The sequence below is a fragment of the Plectrocnemia conspersa genome, unplaced genomic scaffold, assembly GCF_051122295.1.
Source record: "Plectrocnemia conspersa isolate PC_06_02 unplaced genomic scaffold, ASM5112229v1 ptg000010l, whole genome shotgun sequence".
Lineage (NCBI taxonomy): Eukaryota > Metazoa > Arthropoda > Insecta > Trichoptera > Polycentropodidae > Plectrocnemia > Plectrocnemia conspersa.
In genome coordinates this window covers 17353827-17373754 of record NW_028277174.1, presented here as the reverse complement: position 1 = coordinate 17373754, position 19928 = coordinate 17353827, and the positions used below count along the sequence as shown (strand labels likewise).

General features: G+C 30.8%; 2 protein-coding genes across 3 annotated transcripts; both read left to right on the top strand.

Moving 5' to 3' along the window:
- Positions 1 to 1053: 1053 nt before the first annotated feature.
- Gtpx (phospholipid hydroperoxide glutathione peroxidase Gtpx) lies at positions 1054 to 4826 on the top strand. 2 transcript variants are annotated; one of them, XM_088194444.1, is made up of 2 exons: positions 1054 to 1404; positions 4406 to 4826. In XM_088194444.1, exons 1-2 carry the CDS (start codon positions 1212 to 1214, stop codon positions 4717 to 4719), a joined length of 507 nt encoding a protein of 168 aa, XP_088050570.1. In that variant the 5' UTR covers positions 1054 to 1211; the 3' UTR covers positions 4720 to 4826. The 2 variants fall into 2 exon arrangements, with proteins under 2 accessions (XP_088050570.1, XP_088050571.1); XM_088194445.1 differs by lacking the exon at positions 4406 to 4826 and adding an exon at positions 3553 to 4196 and having other exon boundaries at positions 1110 to 1404.
- Positions 4827 to 13652: 8826 nt separating this feature from the next.
- Positions 13653 to 16633, top strand: LOC148230784 (uncharacterized). The gene is made up of 3 exons (XM_088194672.1): positions 13653 to 13709; positions 14853 to 15311; positions 15390 to 16633. Exons 2-3 carry the CDS (start codon positions 14853 to 14855, stop codon positions 16509 to 16511), a joined length of 1581 nt encoding a protein of 526 aa, XP_088050798.1. The 5' UTR covers positions 13653 to 13709; the 3' UTR covers positions 16512 to 16633.
- Positions 16634 to 19928: the final 3295 nt, after the last annotated feature.

Below are 19928 nucleotides of genomic sequence, written 5' to 3'. Positions count from 1 at the left end.
ACTGTCAACAATATCTGTTTATTCTTTAGAAAATAATTTTACACATGATGGAATAATATAACTGTAATATTTATATTAGTCTAGCTCAACTGTAGTGTGTTCACATTCAAGAATCATCCCACAAAATCAAAGTTCACTTCAAATCTAATCACTTTTGGCAATGTGATTAGATGGAAGGAATGCCCTGATACAGTAGGTAACACAAAGCACGTCATGATAATAGACTTACTGACTTTTATAAGTAAACAAACTATAGGAAAATTGGTCCTGTAAACAATGATCGCTTAAGTATTACAATCTTACTTTACTTAAATAAATAAAGGGTCACACGACGATTATGTGAAATAAAATAATATTATACCATTTATAGTATTTTTTGGACAATAAATAACTTATTTTGGAAATATCTTATAAAATATCTCGCTCGCACCAAAACTGTTGGACAGGTTAGGTGCGAGGGAGCGGTAGTAAACGAGCGTTGGTCAGAACATTTAACACTGTGAATAACACTCAACGAATCTATTTAATTGTATGTAGGATGCGATGGTATTCAGAGCGACGAGCGAAGCGGGAATAACGACAGAGCGGTGGCGAAGAGCACCCTTGGCTTGTTGTGTTGACATCTGATAATGTTGCGAGCCCAACCATGCAAATTGCCCCTAAAGCACAATTTATTATTATGCTGATCATCTGTCAACATAAAACTAACCTTGAGGCTAAAATACAAATAATTTATAAAAACTGACCAATGAACTGTAATAAACACTAAATGAAAAATATGATACTGACCATCAATAAAAATAATTCTTACCATTTAGTATAAATTCTGACCAGCCCAATTTAAATTCTAACTATTTAATATAAATACCGATCATTTAATATAAATTATGATCATGTAATATTTATTCTGGCCGCTTTTATTCTGACCATTGCTGCAATTTTGTTTTATTATCAAACAATTGGAAGCCCTGCTCTTCATCCCAAGGTCAGTACATTAACGAGTCGACAACAACCAATTTACAAAAGAATAATTTGAAAATTGACCGCGCCCACAGTTTGACAGTAGCAAGCGATGCGTCGCAGTTCATCCGCCAGCCGGCAGTCAGCGCTGCGATCGTTTCCGCATCACTTTGACTTGACAGCCGGCACAACACGCATACTACAGTCGTCATCCTGTTGCGTCAGTTGTCGTTCGATTGCCGATTCCTAAAATGGCCGAAGTAGACTACAAGACGGCGGCGTCCGTGTATGAATTCACCGTCAAGGACAACAAGGGTCAGGACGTGAGCCTGGAGAAGTACAAGGGGCACGTGCTGCTCATTGTCAACATTGCGTCCAAGTGCGGCCTCACAGCCACCAATAACAAGGAGCTCACCGAGCTCAAGGCGAAGTACGAAGAGAAAGGTGAGCGAATTTATTTATTTGAAAAAAATTATCAGCCGCTCGAGGTCGACTTTTTGGCCGAAGCGGCGAAATGCGCCGCCATTGACCCGCCTGACGATTATCCGTCTAATTATGCAATGCGTAAATATCGGTCAAAATATGCATCCGAAACAGGTCCAAAAACGCATGTAATGCGACCATGCATATTATTAAAAATTAAGTGATTAATAATGTATGTGTTTTTACATTTTTAAATGAGATTCCCGTATTTTCGCCATAATTAAAGATTAAAACCAGCATAATATTTTAAATAAATAATAAAATATTGACGAAAGTTTTATGCAATTTGTGCTTAAATCTGTAAACGTGTAACACGTCACGTACGACGAGCGTACGTACGATCTAAGCATGCATTAATGACCATGCACAATATTTTATCATTTATTTGAATTTAAATTAAAAAACTAGACTAATGACGATTATGCACAATTAAATCACAACGTATTTAAATTTCAAATTAATATATAAATAAATAGTATTTTATTTCATATATATACACCAGTATAATATTATTCGATTGGAAAATTTTGTACTGATATTAGAGCGTTCCAGAAATTTTTCATATACACTGCCTCTTAGTCTTTCAGGTATTAATCACAGATTTATACCACTGGTCTATCTTGCTGGATATACATATATATAGATCAATTTATGATGTCATTATTATTTAATTTTTACTTTGATAAAATGCTAAAAAATATTTATACTAATTAATAATAATAACCACTACTCATATTTATTAACATAAAATTCAATTCCCCTTTCACAACATTGAATCTATGCTATGAACAATATTCGGTTGTTATTCTAACGGGTTGTAACTCAGCCATATGCTAACGTTTTTAACGAATTCGTTTCTTAATTGGCGTATTATTAATACTTAAAAATATTCATCATACTCCATATTGCTTTTGTAATACTCAATTAAAACTAAAGATATTTTTAAAAAGTTTACAATTTTCTCAATAGATGTAATATTTTTTCTATTATTGTTTTTCGCATCCAAACATGTGTATTTGCCCTCTAAATTTCATGTGTATTAGACCTTTAAGACAGCGTCGTATTTTTGCCTAAAATCGTCATATTTTGATGACTCATCTTTTTCATATACTTATCACTATCATCATTATATTTTAAATCTTTAATTATTTTGGACTTTATAGACTGCTAAATGCAGTCCGTTATTATATTAAAGCTTCTGATGTGTTGAAAATAAATAGACTAGGTTCTAAAAAGTTCTGTATATTCAATTTTCTTTAAAAATTACTGAATTAAACATTGTATATTATTGACATTTGGTTAAAACAATACATAATTATATCATTTTATTTTTGCTAACTTTAGTTAGCCATGAAAATTCATAATTATTTATAGTTGATAATTTGCTTTATATATAGAAAAAATCCTAGTACTTGTATAATATTCTCTCCTCGTCGTTAATATATATTTATGTATTTTAATAAACTTAAAAACAATATGATTAAAATGTTTTCAAAACACCAAGATTAAAATAATTGTTATTAACTTAATGGCGCACAATGTCATATCACTAATAAAGATAAAAATATCTATACACTTATATAATTAATTTGAAACAATGCATCGGTTCAAAACTGATAACCTAGACCGAAATTAGTGCTTGTTTATTATTATTGTATTAATTGCTGTATTAAATATAGAAATAATAATACTTATTTCCAAATTAAAATACAGCAAAACATTAATAGTTTTATTGTTTATTAAAATATCTAATTAATTATAATTCAAAATAAAAGAAGAGTTGATCTATCCATTTACATAAAAATATGTTTTGCTGTATTGTTTACTAACTTTATTTGCATGAGTGTGAGCTTTTATTTACATGATTATTGCTTATTGGTATTATTTACAGTTAAAAGCTGACATTACATTATCAAAAGAAGAATATAGAAATATTGAGTTATTATCAAATAAATTTTAACAGTGCGATGTTAGCTTTTTGCTCATAAATTAACTGATATCACAAAGCGGATATCCTACTTTATCCAAATCGTTTAATTTACGCTTACTGCATCATGCAAAAAACAATCTTTATACAGTGCAATAATGTGAATGTTTCAAATCGCACAGGCCTGAAAATCTTGGCGTTCCCCTGTAATCAATTCCTAAGGCAGGAGCCTAGCAGCAACGAAGAGATTTCCTGCTTCTTAGAGAAGAACAAAGCTAGCTTAGGCGACGTGTTCGATAAAGTAGACGTCAATGGAGCCAATGCAATTCCCTTGTATAAATATTTGAAATCCAAACTACCCGGCACCTTAGGAGATTTCATAAAATGGAACTACACCAAGTTCATCGTTGACAAAGAAGGACAGCCGAAGGAGAGACATGGACCGAACGTGTCTCCGCAATCACTTGCAATTAATCTCGAAAAATATTTTTAAAACATTTTTATAGGCCGTCCACGCGAGTCGAGTGATTTAGTAGAGTAGGCGAGTTTATGAGTTATTATGTAATGCAGTCAACCATTTAAAGAACTCAACTAAAAATTCGACGCGTTTAGACAAAACGAAAAGCTATTTTTTTATTTTTAAGGGTGCTATTGTTTTGCTTAGTTTGTAATTCATCGAATCCCCAAATAAAACCGCATTTACTAGGAGTACATTTATCGCATGATTTTACTATAGTTTTTTATTTATATAAATTTGTTGTATTATTGGTTTTTGTATTTTTATATGTTTAATAAATTTGTTTTTAATATTTTTTTATTTAAAAAATGTTTTATTTTACTTATGTAGATTACATTAGTTTGTGCATATTATATTATGTCTCACTATAAATTACAGCATTCGTGTGAATATTTTGTTGTTTTTAATTCACTAACCATTAGTTTGTCAGTAACGGTGAGTAGTATATGTGTTTTAATTTTATTTAAAAATATTCTATTACTTTCAACTATTAATTTATTTTTGTTTCTTGTACTTAGGTTTTAAGATCTTGGGTTTTCCCTGTAACCAGTTCAATGGTCAAGAGCCAGGCAACAACGAAGATATTCAATGTTTCCTCTTGAACAACAAGACCGAATTCGGAGACATTTTCGACAAGATAGAAGTGAATGGAAACAACGCAGCTCCGCTGTATAAATATTTAAAACACAAACAAGGCGGCACTCTGGGAGACTTCATAAAATGGAATTACACAAAGTTTATCGTGGACAAAGAAGGACAGCCGGTTGAGAGACATGGACCGAAAACAGACCCTAGCAGTCTGTCAAAAAATATCGAAAAATATCTAAATTAAATAATTCATAATTCATTACCAAAGTTTTTTTTAATCTTAAGAAATCGCTATCAAATGATTTATTTTTTATGGTATTATTTAAATAAAATAATGTTTTATGCCTATTATGGATTTGTTTTTATTTCAATACACATTGATATAGTTATCTGCATAGCACCACTTTTTTGAATTGTGTTATATAAATAAAATAAGATTTTATATAAATAACATATTTATGAATATTTAGGATTCGGCAATTCAGAACAAAATTAAATAATTGTACTTAATAAATATTTAAATAAGCAACCTTTTACAAGTAGTGGAATCAGAGACAAATATATTTAAATATGTATAACATACACATTCTTCTTCATAATCCTTTCCTTCGTGTATTGAGTAAACAAGTTTTCTTGTAAAATGAATAAGCATAGTGGTTAACCACCGGATATCTGAAAAGAGAATATGTAAAAAATAATGATTTTTATTTACTTTAAAACATCTTTTATATACTTTTAGGAAGAATATTGAGCAATTAATTGTTGCAATTTAGGTAGGTCTTTTAAATGAAAATACAAGTATTGAATTACCTAAAGGTACGGTGTATGAAATATAAAACAGTAGCCTTAAATAAACTTAAATTACCCAACAAAAATCTATAGGTGTATCACAACGATAACAAAACCGAAGCTACACTTTGAGTTCAAGATATAAACTGTTTGTAGTTTACTACATGTTCAATCGAGATGTGGCATCAGAATTATTAAGAACAAAACACGCGCTTTTTAAGAACCAGGTATAATCTTAGAATATATATGTTTCGGTAAGTATTGCAGCTTTAGAAATTTATTCTGAGTGGAAAATCAAACCAACATTTGAAAACAAGCGAAAAAATCAAAATGGTGTTCTCTTGAATCCGTTGATCCAGGTTAAACTACTGCTGTATATACACATGTATGTAACAACCAGTTAGATACTAAGTAAAAATCAATTAATGAAGTTATCAAAATGAGGCAATTACTGACTACAGCGCTAATTTTTTATTTATAAGTCAAATTTTTTAAAATATTGCGTGGTCTACCCTGCCAGGTAGAAAGCAGTTATCGCAAATACACATTAACCATGATCGCTAATACAAGTTGAAAGCGCAATAAAAGACAACGTGACGATCGGAGATTCCGAATTATTAGCATATCCAAAAAGAACATCGACAACCTCCGTTCAATGCCTTTACAAACATAAAATAATGGCATGGGATTAACAGTGCCGACAATGGGTGGAATGAGGAATGACAAGTGCAGTTTTGCCAAATCTTGACCTGTTTAAACTCTAATGGTCATGCAAACGATTCTTATAAAGAAGACGACTAATCTTATTCTAACTCTTGTGCATGCGTCGAGAGTAGGCGAGCGAAATAACCTCCATGTTACCTAAGCGTACATAAATGCATACATAGCGCACTCGGAATACACTTCCGCCAAAATTCCGAGTAGACTGCAATTCACAAAAGTTTGTCAATCCCTGATGTATATATTATGTAGTATATATTAATTATCTCGTTGATAAAGATTTGTTCAATATAATTTGCATTTAATCCAGATATATAGTATCATTTGTTAACACCATAATAATTTTTGAGAACACTTTTAAATACATTTGAAGCATCTGTAAATTATTATAGATAAAGAAAGATGCAATAAAAAAATAGTTGTATGTGTTTTTGCAGTTAGAAATCGCTAAAAAATACGTAGAATATATTTTTAGGAGAATTTTATAAATAAATCAACACACTTAAAAAGTGTGTATTTAAGCATATTGCGCGTTACATAGAAGGAATGGAAGTATTTAATACTTTTTTCAGATAAACGCCTACATATGTATGAAAAGTATCAGACAAAATCTTTCATAATTGACCAACATAACCTTTTTGAATCAATTCGATCCAGATATAAGCTTTCGCCTGGGACAAGGACATAATCGAACAGAAAGCAGTTGCATTTCATATCACCTTAAAGATAAATTGCAACTCCACCTTCGCCATGAATGACTCGATAAACTTTTTTACTCAAACATGGTTTTGACTGATAATAGCATTTTGCGTTTGAGTTCCTTGTGTCTACTGGAGAGGTGACTAATATAAGATAACGAGCTATTTTAAGTACTTACACACTAAATCGATGGTTGATATTAAATATCGGTCGCCTTGAACAATTTAACTCCAATGACTCAGTGGTATCCGGATTTATACATAATATATAAGCAATACATTGTATCCAAGCTTATCGTAAAAGCATGTGGAATAATGAAAGAATAATGGGAAAATTACTTACGATCGATACACACAATTGCGGTGTAACTTTATGAATGTAACCTTGCTCCAATTTTTATGGAGGTTTTTTTTTTTTTGTTTTTATGTACCAGAATCAATAAAAGTTTATTTACGTACAGATTACCAGTAGATATGCAACAGCGTAATTAAGGTATGCATTATAGAAAAGTTTTGAAAATGTGTTAAAAATAATGATAGTTTAAAGATTCAATATAAAAAATCGATAAAATTGGTTATTAAAAACGCGCATGCTTGTACTGTTACCAAGATTTAATCTTAATGGGTTTCATGTAAATAAGTATTTGAAAGTAATAGATAATCATCACTCATAAATAACTCAGAATCTAAATCGCAATATTTAAATAAAATTTCTCAATTTTAGATTAAGCAATATATATTTAATAACCCCTTTACTTCCAATTAAATAAAAAAAAAACATTTTTACAATTTTCAGCCACGTACTATATTGTATCTATTAAATTTAATGAAACATCATAAAAACGTAGTCTCGATAGGTTTTTATTTTAATTTTAGTTATTAACATTTGATTTGTACTTACATATATACATATAAAATACCTCTTAAATATAAAACAATCTCTACTAAGGTTGTTTAATATTGACTTACGACAAAATGAGCTTCATGTCAAATTGACAAAGCCAAATACCATAATATGATAGCAATCATGTAAGCAAATATCAGTGTTTTATTAAATACATTCATAATCATAAAACTTATAAAATATGCATAACACAATGCTGTGCGAATTACTGATCAGTAAAGGCGTCTAAAGGAAAATGCTTAGTTTACATACTTTTTGTTCAGGGACGAAGACTTAGTTTACATACTTTTTGATTAGGTCGGTCAGCTATTAGCAACTGGATAATAAATGTAGATAAAAAGACAAATTTTTCGAAACAAAATAAAGGCGCATAAAGGACCGTAGAATTTGGAGCGACACTAGTACATTGAGAGAAAAAACGACTACCTGTGTTGCTCAAGTATACAAATAGTTAAATTCTTTTCTTTTCTTTTTAAAGATTTTTTCAAATTTTATTTGAGTTAGTATAATATTAATGAATATTCAATCAATTATTCGAATATTTATAAAGTTGAAAACTGGGCAAATAATTCGAATAATCGAATATTCGATTAAGAACTCTTGTCATCAACCTCAAATCACGAAAAAAGTATTATTATTACAATAGAAAATGACTTTTATTATACATACATACATATGAGTTTTGCTTCTAAGTACTGTAGATAACTTTGTGAAGTGTTAAGAATACCTAACAATCTAGACGATGTCACAAAAACGAACTCTTTTCAGGTCGATCGTAACGCAACTTCACACACGTTTGTCGAATCTGTTGCATTAGATGCAAATACTTGCAAAAGTAACAGTGAAAGGTGAGGAAAACGACAATTTGCTCCGATGCAAACTAATTTGCCATTAAGTAATTACATGCATATTGCTGAAATATAAAAATATAATAATGCCGATAAAAACTTCAGACGTGTACATACAAACCCATATCTTTTCTTTGTCTGACATAATGCAATGATAACTCACGAATAAAAACTGATCTAGATTTTTACTCCTTTCTATTTATTGGTCAAGGATTGAGTAATGACTGAATGGCAGATAAATGATCTCCATTAAGGTTTTCGTACTTACCTTAACAAATGGGTGGTCTGTTGTAGTAAATGTCGTGTCTAGGAAGAAAGAACGAGCGTAATAGATTTTATATAGTTAAAATATAATATCATATAAATACAATATTAAGTTTTTTTGTTAGTTTTATGATAGTTCAAATCAATCTTACTTTTATATATTAACCCAAATAAGTCGAACGTATTGATTACCGTTTAATTAGATTTAGTAATCATAAATCAGTTCTCATGTCTTCTTTTTGCTTGTGTAATAGAATATAATATATGGAATGCAAATAACACATACTTAATTTAATATGATCCATATAATAATATTTCATAAATTTATAAGTGATTGATATATACGTAAATGGATACTTGCGATATATAGACTAGTTTTTTCAGTTTTTATTTTTCTTTTTTAATATTTTATATTTTGTAACTTATCTATTGAACATTCTGTAACGTTATGCTAGCTCATTAAAACATCATTTTTTTGTATATTATGTGCAAAATCAATCTTATTACTCTTTTAGTTCTCAAGGCGAAAAATGTCAATTGACAAACATATTTTGAAGATACTTTGAGATCTAAAAATTGACTTAAAAAGTATTTTTAAATTCATAAAGTTCAGTATAATGTCAATTATGTATAATATATTTGTACTATTTTAAGACCATAATTAAATATAAAATACTATAGCAATAACCCTCAAACATAAAACAGTAAAGAAAAGCATTATCAAATAAGATAATTTTTTAATTTTATTTAAACAAAAAAAAAACTTTCAATAATTAAGTTCCTGTTTGTATACGATTGAGCTATAAATTTAAAACACAAAATTTTCTTTAAATGGTATTCTTTGGCAAGATCAAAAATCCTATCAAAGCATATTTTTTTCACATTTTTCAAGCAGAAAAACGTGAGAATTTTGTATTTTAAACAGTATTACAAGTGTAATTAAAAACTACGCCTACAAAGAAAGTAGATCCGTAAAAAATGCTGGTCAAGGTATTTTGCAGAGTCGCTACGTGTGACTCGTTAAATAATTTACATAAACAAGAACGAAATCTGTAGCGAAAATGGATCAAAGTCGATTTTTTATACACAGCTAATCTTAAACGCACCTACAAACTATTAAATAATGTTTGAAGTTCCTGAAATCATCGCAAAAAGAATGCCGAGGCACATTTCGACGCTCAGCATAAATGTTTATTTATTATCTGTATTTAAGCAAAAAAAAAAATACGTATGAAATGGGATATAAAATTACCCCATATACATTTTTAATAAATACAATTTAATTTAAATATTTTTTGGATAAGTTACAACTTATAACAACTTACAACTTAACCCTATAGGGTTATAAATACTTTATAGTATCGGGTTACTTTGCATGTGAAAATTTGGGTTATTTTCTTTAGCTCTAAGAATATTCTTCGCCATAAAGTATTTATTTTGAAAATTCCATAAATATATTTTGAATTCATGTGAATATGTGGTTGCTATAACTTTGGTGTGAACGTGTATACTGCAAAGTTATTAGGTTATACATCATAATTGTTGTGCATAAATTAAAAATTAGGTACAGGTTATGTATTACTATAAATATGTGATGTTCTCGTTGCCTTGTCTGCGTCGGTAGAATGCTTTAGTATTTTAAGATCAGGTTCAACTCTGGATTTCGATCTTGGATGACATGTAGAGGAAAGCGGCAGCTTTCTCGGTTTTCTTAATCTTTGAATTTAGCTTTACTCATGTGTTCTGAGTTGCAAATAACTGAAGGAATTTATTGATGAAGGTTCTTGTTGGAAGTGAAAGATATGTATACGCACTTATATATGCTTAGTTGATATAAATAAAGTTCTTATGTTTTGGCTCTTTTTGATTTTTTTATTGCGCAGATTTATATCTGTTTTGATTAGGAGCGCGAAATATTTCGCAAATAATGAGATCCAATCGTGGCAGTGGCTTGCGACAACCCAAGTAGGAGGTCGGGCCTGGCATTGGTCCGCGTCCTGATGCAAAAGTCCGAAGATTTGGAGAGTTGGCTTCCTTAAAACAGAGATTCTGTTCTATGTGGTTTTTTTTTTCTTGTAACTTCGTAAAAATAGTTCTCAGACAAATTAACTTAAATATTCAACGGTTTTTGATAACTTTAGAATCATCATCAGTAACTGCCCACGCTGTTAAAATTGCGAACTACAAACCGAGTGCACATTATTTTTGCCCATGCTGTCTGTTTTTTTAAAAGGAAGTTTTCTCTGCCCATCCAAAGTAACTTTGATATTTTAAAATTAAAATGTTGCTTATGAGTACAACATTTCCGCTTTATTCTTAGTCGAGATAGACATAATTAGTCATTTAAATCAACACGATAACGCGACGATTCATGATGCAGGACAAATGCTACTATATCCATAACAAATATATACTATTTGGCTATAATCAGACACAGCTTCAGAATGGTATATGCCATGTTATCGCCTAAAATAAAATAAATTAGACGGATATACATATATTATAACAAAAAAATTGCATAAGTAATAGTTCAAAGTTGCATATAACTCAGGAAACTAGTTTATGCTTAAAACAAGAACAGGTGACATGACATGTCAAACATCGATGATCTATCGAATTGGTCACGACTTATTGTACGCTTACCGATTCGTGATCGCCCGTCCTTTGTTCTCGTTTTACTTTCGAAACAAGAGTGTGAGCCCCTGTTTTTACTCTTTTTTTGGTGACCCATTTTTTCGAAATTCGACTACGAATCTTGTTCCGTGCATATTTTTCTCGTCGATCATTGCGTGGCGCAATTTTACTTGATTGCTCTCGTATTATTTTTTTCAACATGCAATTTTAAAATTATAATTAGTGCCAATAAACCACATTAAAACTATATCAGAATATGTTTTTATTAATAAAAAAAATACATATTTAGATCACTTCCAGGTTTGTAAATTGATAAATAAAATAGATCAATATAAAAATCTTGTTAATATATTCATAACATTGAAAGTTACTATTATGTTAATAAAAATTCCTAATGCAAACACATCGGTTAATATATTTTATGTTTAATTATATTTTATTTACATACATGATCGATAGAAATATGTATAATAAAATATATTCTAGTTTTGTAACGGAATCATTACGCGCATATATGTTTCTATTAGTAGTTAAACCTACCGGCTTAATTTCGCGCTCGTATTTGAATTATCAAGACTCATTAAGAACGGAATAGCGTAGTCCGAAACGTCTCAGACTAGTAACTCTGAGGTTGCAGGTTCAAGTCCCGGCAGCGGCATTCGAATTTTTATTTATAAAAATGCGCTATTATTAAAAAAAACAGCCCCAGCTGCAGTGACATCTATTAATAATAAGTTGTATAGCACATAATTATTATTTATAATTAATAATATAGTAATCAGCAATTCCTAGACTTTCAGTCTGGCGGTTAATACTTATTTGTAGGTATTCATTATATCTGATTTACTTAATCAGTTGGTATAGATTTGCCTGTTGTAACGCATTGGGCTACAAGGTAAGATTTAAAAAAATGTGTAAGACACAAAGTTAATCGTTTTTAAAATAATAAATATTTTATATTTAATTAATAATACACATTGAAAATGTATATTTTACTAAAAAATAAACTACTGTTAAGAGTTTTATTTGTTCGTCCAATACGAATTTTTTTCATAAATTTTTAGTGTGAATTTCCACTTAGGTGCATAGTGGAAGAATGTATGATAATTACTAATAATATACATTTTATTTAAAAGACATGTATTTGTTTACTATAAACATCAATGAGTTTAGTAAGTCTTTTGGTTCCAACGTCTAAACTATATAATTATTACATTACGATACTAAAAAATAAATTATAACCATATTTCAAGTTTTCTAAGACTTTATAAACTTAAGAATCGCATTTTAAAACTTATTTTTATTTACTTTATCTGTCGTATCATCCAGCTTTATTTGTGCCTTATTTAAGTGTTCAAAAAAAATCACTCGTATGAGGGCAACTATTAGCACCAAGGTATATATTTATTATTTTATTTCAGAAATATTTATTATTTTATAGAGAAAATTATCACCACTGACAAAATGTAATAAATAAAAAGCACATTTCGTTGTGCAGATAAAATAAAATAAATTAAAAAGAATAAAATTGAATGCTTAATATATATTTATTTATTTGTTTGCATGATAGTTTTATTTTGCTTTATGAGCCAATAAACTTATTTTTTGAGTTAATAAAGACCCAAAAAATATATATTAATTAATAAACTAAATTTTGAAACATCTCCTTTCATATTCCTAATGCTAAAAACTTCAGTCCAAAATGTATATTGATTAGTTGCACAGTTACTTAAAAATATATCATTCTAAAATTGAAAATACCTTGTAATATTATTAAAATATAATGATATTAGTGAAAAAACATTATTATAACTATTTGGATTTGTTTTATTTTTATCAATATATATATACATATGTATATATAATTTAAATACGTATCTAATCTACTAAGGGTATAAATACATATTACATTATAAGACAAATTAGAAATGTCGTTTATATTTCTAAATGCCTCTTCTTATTGTCATAATAAGATTTTATTGAACAATTAGATTAACCACCAATTGTAACAAATCACCTAAAACATACAAATCAACGTTCCGGATATAAATTTCTAATTGCATCGCTCTCTTGATTTTCTTCGCCTTTTAGACTAATCGGCTCATTGGGCATATACCCAAATAATACAAAAGTTGCAAATGAACGTGATCAAGACTTGATAGAATAAACTGCAGCATTCTAATTTAATACCTATTGTAAATTAAATTATGGTAATCTAAATTTACCAGTAGATATCAACTTTATGCCCACATAGTTGACACCACTCCCTCCCGTCAAGATTTCGAGAAAACTATAAAAAGCAACTCCGAACACCCTTTCCTCTCACAACGAAAATCCAGCCTCGCATTAAATAACCGCCTGTGCTACCCGAACCAAGGTTAGCCATTTGTCGATTAACATTACTAACCGTGTCAGTTAACCTTGCTCTCTAATCGAACGAAAAAAATGATCGTGGCATATAGACACATCCCATAAAGTTAACATATGATTTAGAAACGTTCCAGTAAACAATGACTGGCGCGTTTAAAAGTAGCCCACAAACAAATAAATATTTTTTTGGGAATTTAAGTGTATTGTGCTAAATTAATTTTTTTTTTAATAAATCATAGTTTGTAAGTATTGTGTTGTAATAATTGATTTTGTCCTAATACGACCCAATAAACTTATTTTATAGAGTTAATGGAGACCCAGAAAATATGTATTAATTAATATATAAATTTTAAAACATCTCCTTTCCTTTTGCTAATGCTAAAAACTTCGATGACGTTATCTCCAAAATTTACATTGACTAGTTGGACAGTTACTTAAAAATATATCATTCTAAAATTGAGCTTTAATAAATATCATCTAAAAGCTTACAACGCAGGAAAATTGCTTGGAATACAATAAGTGATTAAGTCTCGTGGCTCATTGACTCGAATGCCTAATGCATAAGAGCTTTTTTAGGAGTGTAATTAAATTTGACGGTTTCTAGAGACTTTGGTGCTACACCGTATTTATTGTTGTAATTAAGAAATGTATCTTGTATAGAAAACATATTTAGTTTTATCGTTATTTCTCTATTTAATCCTAGTTAGTATCATACTAAACAATTATTATTAATTAAAATATTATATTACTGCGTTTGATGGCAAACATGTGGAACATGATAATATACGATATCAGTTCTTAGACTTCAGTTGCATTTGATTGATGGCATGATTACTTGAATATTGAATTTTGATTGCATAATTTAACATATAAATACTTTGACACATATATTTTTAAATTGCGCAATGTTTCAATCTTATTTGGACTTGTACGATAAATACAATTTCGCTCGTATAATTCCATAAATTACTCGAGATTCAAGGCTGTCAGTTATGTTATAGAATGTGTTACATTTAATTACCGATTGGAATAGTGATATAATTAATTATAAATACAACTTTGAGATTAAAAAAATAGTCCACCACTAATTACTCTAATATCGATATTATAATTTATAGCATTTTAATTTTAATCTATTATATTGTTACAGATGAGACTGTTAGTTATCTTGGCACTCACAAATGTGGCCCTAGGTGGTCACGTTGCAGTGCGAATGCCATTTTTGAACCCTGCCGGTGTTACCTATACTCAATACGGTCAAGCACCGCATGGTGGTCATCAACAAGTGACTTACTCTGAACCGCATGCTCAGTACGCCTATCAACAAGGATATGATGGTCATCAGCAAGGATATGATGGTCATCAGCAAGTGACTTACTCGGAACCCCATGCTCAATACGCCTATCAACAAGAGCATGTGCATTATGCTCAGCAACCAGCTGCTATTGGATACGCCCAAGTACCAGTCAAGACCGCCGTGGCTGTACCAACTGTACACCATGTACCAGCAGTCGCAGACGTACCATACACTAAAATCGAAGCTCAACCAGCCGTTTTCCAGAAAATCGTCGATGTCGCAAAGCCGGCTATCAAGACACGCAAATTCGAAGTTAGTACATTTTAAAAAGCTTTTTTTATTTATTTATTATAAACAAGAATAAGTTACTGATCAATTAACATTTAATAGATTCGTCGTCCAGCTATCCAAAAACAATTCTATGACATTGAAGAGCATACCATAATCCGTCCAGTAGGATCTGCTTTGGTCGAACTTGACGAGCCTCTATCAAAGGCCCAAAAGGGACCAGCTCTAGTACAATCCCTCGAAGATCCCCATCACGTAGCAGTTGCCGCTGAGCATCATGCTCCAATTGCCATCCAACACCATGCCCAAGTCCCCGTACAATACCACGCTCCAATTGCCACGAACACCATAGCCATCACTCCGACTCCACACAGCATCGCCGTCACCAGTGGACATGCTCACCATTACCACCAATCAGAACCCTACGTAGCAGTCACACCCAAGTTGGCCGTAGTAGATACTCCATATCTCCACAAACAGATCCATCATGAACAAGTCGTCGTTTCTTCGACTCCAGCTCCAATTCACTACTCTTCAGAACCTTATTTGGTATCATCCACTCCAATTCCTCATTTAGCTGAAGTAGCCGCTCAAAACGCTGCCATCGAACACGCTGCCAAAAACGCTGCCCTCGAACACGCCGCTTATAACGCTCATGTAGCTCATGAAGAAGCTGCTCACGCTCATTACAACCATGCCAATGCTCATCTCGGCGTAGAATCTTACTCCAATGGAGCTCCCCATGAGCAGATCGTCCAACTTCAGCACCACGAAATCGCACCTGAACACCACGTGCGTCAACTCAATCATTTGAGCCACGAGGAAGCTCAAGATAACCAACAAAAGTTGCTCAAGTTATTGACAGCTAGGGGAGGAGTTGCTGAAATCGGATTCGGAAGGCCAGGACACGCCGAACATGTGGGAGATGCTGGAATCTCCAGAGCTCGCGTTCTTTCAGCCACCCCGTCTCCACTCCACCCACCTGTCGAAGAGAAGGTTAAGACCAGAAGAATCGTAGTGTCTCGCCCGGTCCAAACCCTCCAAGAAATCGACGTCGTCGAACCAGCCACGAAGATAGAAAGGGTAGCCATCAACCAACACACCGTAATCAAGACGGCTAAGGTCGGTGTCGAAAGAGTGCACACATCAGTGCCAGTTTATGGAAAAACTCTGGCTCCGGCGATCGCACACGCCCAAGTACCAGTTAGCTATTACCACAAGTAAAATTATGCAATTAGTTGTTCTCAAACATTGTAAAGTAAATATTTGATATACATATTTAATAAATTATGATTGTAAATAATATTTTTTAAACGAATTTATAAATAAAATCTAAATAAACATTTTTCGCTTCGTTTCACTTATGTAACGACAAAACGTGAGCTATGCAATATTTGCAATACGTAATTAGAGGTAATGGGTCGTTTGCGTGATGTGACAACAAGTACTTTTTTCAGGTTTTCTACATATGTAATCATTTAAACGCAAAAATATTCTGACAATCTATAATTTTCTGCACTATGACCTTCGTTCTACATAAATGTGAAATTATATAATAATGTATCTACAACACAAGGCGTTATACATTTCAAAACCTAAGCGATTGGGTTCCGGGTTTACTGGGTCGACATTTTGCATATCACGACAAAGGATAGTCGTGATGGAAAATGCGTCGTATTTTACTTTGTTTTCCTCACAAGCAGAAAACGAATCAGTTTCATAATTTTCATAATAATATATAATATGTTAAATCGATCGGAAACATTGTTTGTGTCAAGTCAAGGATAACTGTCGTACAATTTAAAAAGTAAAATTATTGTGTTGTCAACGACTATTTTTTAATATATTTTTTGTTTGGCATATGTCCTCTGTTTGCTGTTGCAATACATATAATTAAAATAATAATATAGTTAATAAAAAAATATATATCCTGTTGCAACATTCTAAATCTGAACTATTACTACGCATTGATCGTTCACACCTGTAATCAGAAATTAACCTTGATTCAGAAACGTTTAAACGGTAGCTTGCTGATGATAAATGATTACACAATATATACTCAAATAATTCATTATTTAGATTTATTATTGTTTTTTTATATTAAATATTTTATGGTTTTTCTTTTGTTTATTAAATATTTTATGATTTGCAAGTATTATGAAGTTCTTCGTGAAAGCTTGTATACGTAGTTAAAACTGCCCTCTATAGAGGTTTATGAAAACTAAATTAAATAAATTTTAAATTATATTATAAATAAATAAAAAAATATATAAATATAATTTTATTACATCAATCATTTTAATGTATAATATAAGGTTTTAAAAGGCAAATAAATTTAGTTTAAATTATTGACTTTTATCAATAGATGTCTCTAGTTTTTTATTTTTATTCTGTACTAAATATTTATTTTTAATATAATACAAATTTATTTTTTATAAAGCTAAAACGTTTACTACAAAAAAGATTAATGTACATAAATATATATTAAAATGAAAAATAAATTTAGCATGAAATATTAAAAATAATAAGGTATGAGTCGGTAACTGCTGGGCTGGCGAATAGTGGAAATATGGGATTTAATGTGCATGTTGATTTCGTACTCAATATTATAAATATCATTTTATGTATATTTAAGAATTTATTTTGAAATCAATTTTCAACTATATTATTCTTAGAGATTGAAAGAATATTATTATTGAATAAAAAATGACAACTTTTGAGTCTTAAAAATTAAAACCTTTAAAATAATCTTGGTCTCATCGCACAAAGAATTAAATGTTTATTTAAAATATATAAAAAAAAAATATTTAAAAAAAAGAGTAAATAGTAAAACGTTTAAAAATATAAATTATTTTTTTTCAAAAATTCTATTTGCTTTATAATATTTGTTTATTAACTAATTGTTCTATAATAAAATTTAAAATAAAAACATTTCTACACGAAGCTACCTAATTGTTGGGCCGGTTTCACACGTGCCGGATGGATTCACCCAGCACCGGGCCGGCGCCGTGTAGTGGGGATGGTGTTGTATGGGCTAGTACTTACCATTTCAGACGTGCCGGACGAATCCATCCGGCGCCGGCCCGACGCTGCCCATACAACACCACCCCCACTACACGGCGCCGGGTAAATCCATCCGGCACGTGTGAAACCGGCCTTGCGGTCTTTGCCGGACAAACTTTTTCTTCCATTGCAAACATAATTTTTCGTATATATTTTTTTCTTTTTCCAGTTTTATTAAGAGATAATTTAAAACTTGTATGTATTAACTTTTGGCTGCCATAGACGCCATATGGCGCGAACGCGAGTATGTCCCACACGCCCAAGCGCGCCATATGGCGCATATATTCCCATATCAATAAAAAAATATATAAAAGTATATTTCGACTTATTAATTTTTAATTTAGGTCTGACATCTCTTAGCAATAGGATTCTTCATTATAACCCAAGATAAAAACCACCAGTTTAAATATAAAGGCAAGTCTTTTGGATTCCATACAAAATATAACGGCCCGAGGTTGCCAGCTTGCAAAAAATCTCCCACATCTGTGGAACATGTGTATTATTTTTTGCGTTGAAAGTAAGCATCTTGCATTCTTTTGTATTTAGTTTGTATTTTGTTGTTCTCGAGAGTGCTAGTGTTGATCTTATAATATTTTAAATATCAGATATGTAATACATTTTTCGATAATAAAAGTGCATATATAATACAGTTTTCGATAATAAAAGTGCATTTACAAAAAAAATTATAATTTCGTGTTTTTTGTGTTTGTGTTCTATATATTTTTTAATAATAATGGCTTCTGAAGATACAGAAGATATTTATTATATCATAACTGCCAAATCTGAAGACGAAAGCGATAACGACGATTTGGATTCGCTTGTCGGACCGGACAACGAAGACAGTTTGATACTCCTTCCATCAGATACTCCTGATGATACTTCTTCCACCAGCTAAGTAAATATACAGCCAACTTTTGAATGGAAGCACGAAACATTTGTCCCACAAATGCATCCATTTGATCCTAGCCAATCTGGATCACAATTTCATATAAATAACTGCGAAGAATCCGATTATTTAAAAAAAATTATGAATGATGAAATCATGAACTTGATTGTTTCGGAAACTAACAAACAATATATGTTTGCAACAAAGAACGATATTATATTAATATAAACAAAATAAAAAACTTATAACTTAGTTCGAAAAAGTGAAAAAATATAAATAGTAAAAAATCAGTGGCGGTAAATTATGTGTGTGGAATTTGTTTGTTGCACGCAGGCAACACTTTTGACTCGACATTTACTTCCCGATTTCCGGCGTTTTTTAGGCATAAAAAATCCAAAAGCTGTTATTATGTAAGTAATAGCATGTTTTACATTAAAAAAAAATTTTTTACCCTATTTTTAGACATTTAAAATGTTGGGCGTGGGACATATACTTGCGAAAAAAGTCTGGGCAGCTAAAAGGATAAGCCATACTATAAAAATAATGAATAATTTTAATTATATTTTTATTTTAACGACATTAACATGTGGTCACAATAAAATAGATTTTGTGGTCCACAAGTTGGATACCCCTGTTTAAAGGGCTTCAAATAAATCCGATTATATATGTTGTCAAATATAAGATTCTTCCTC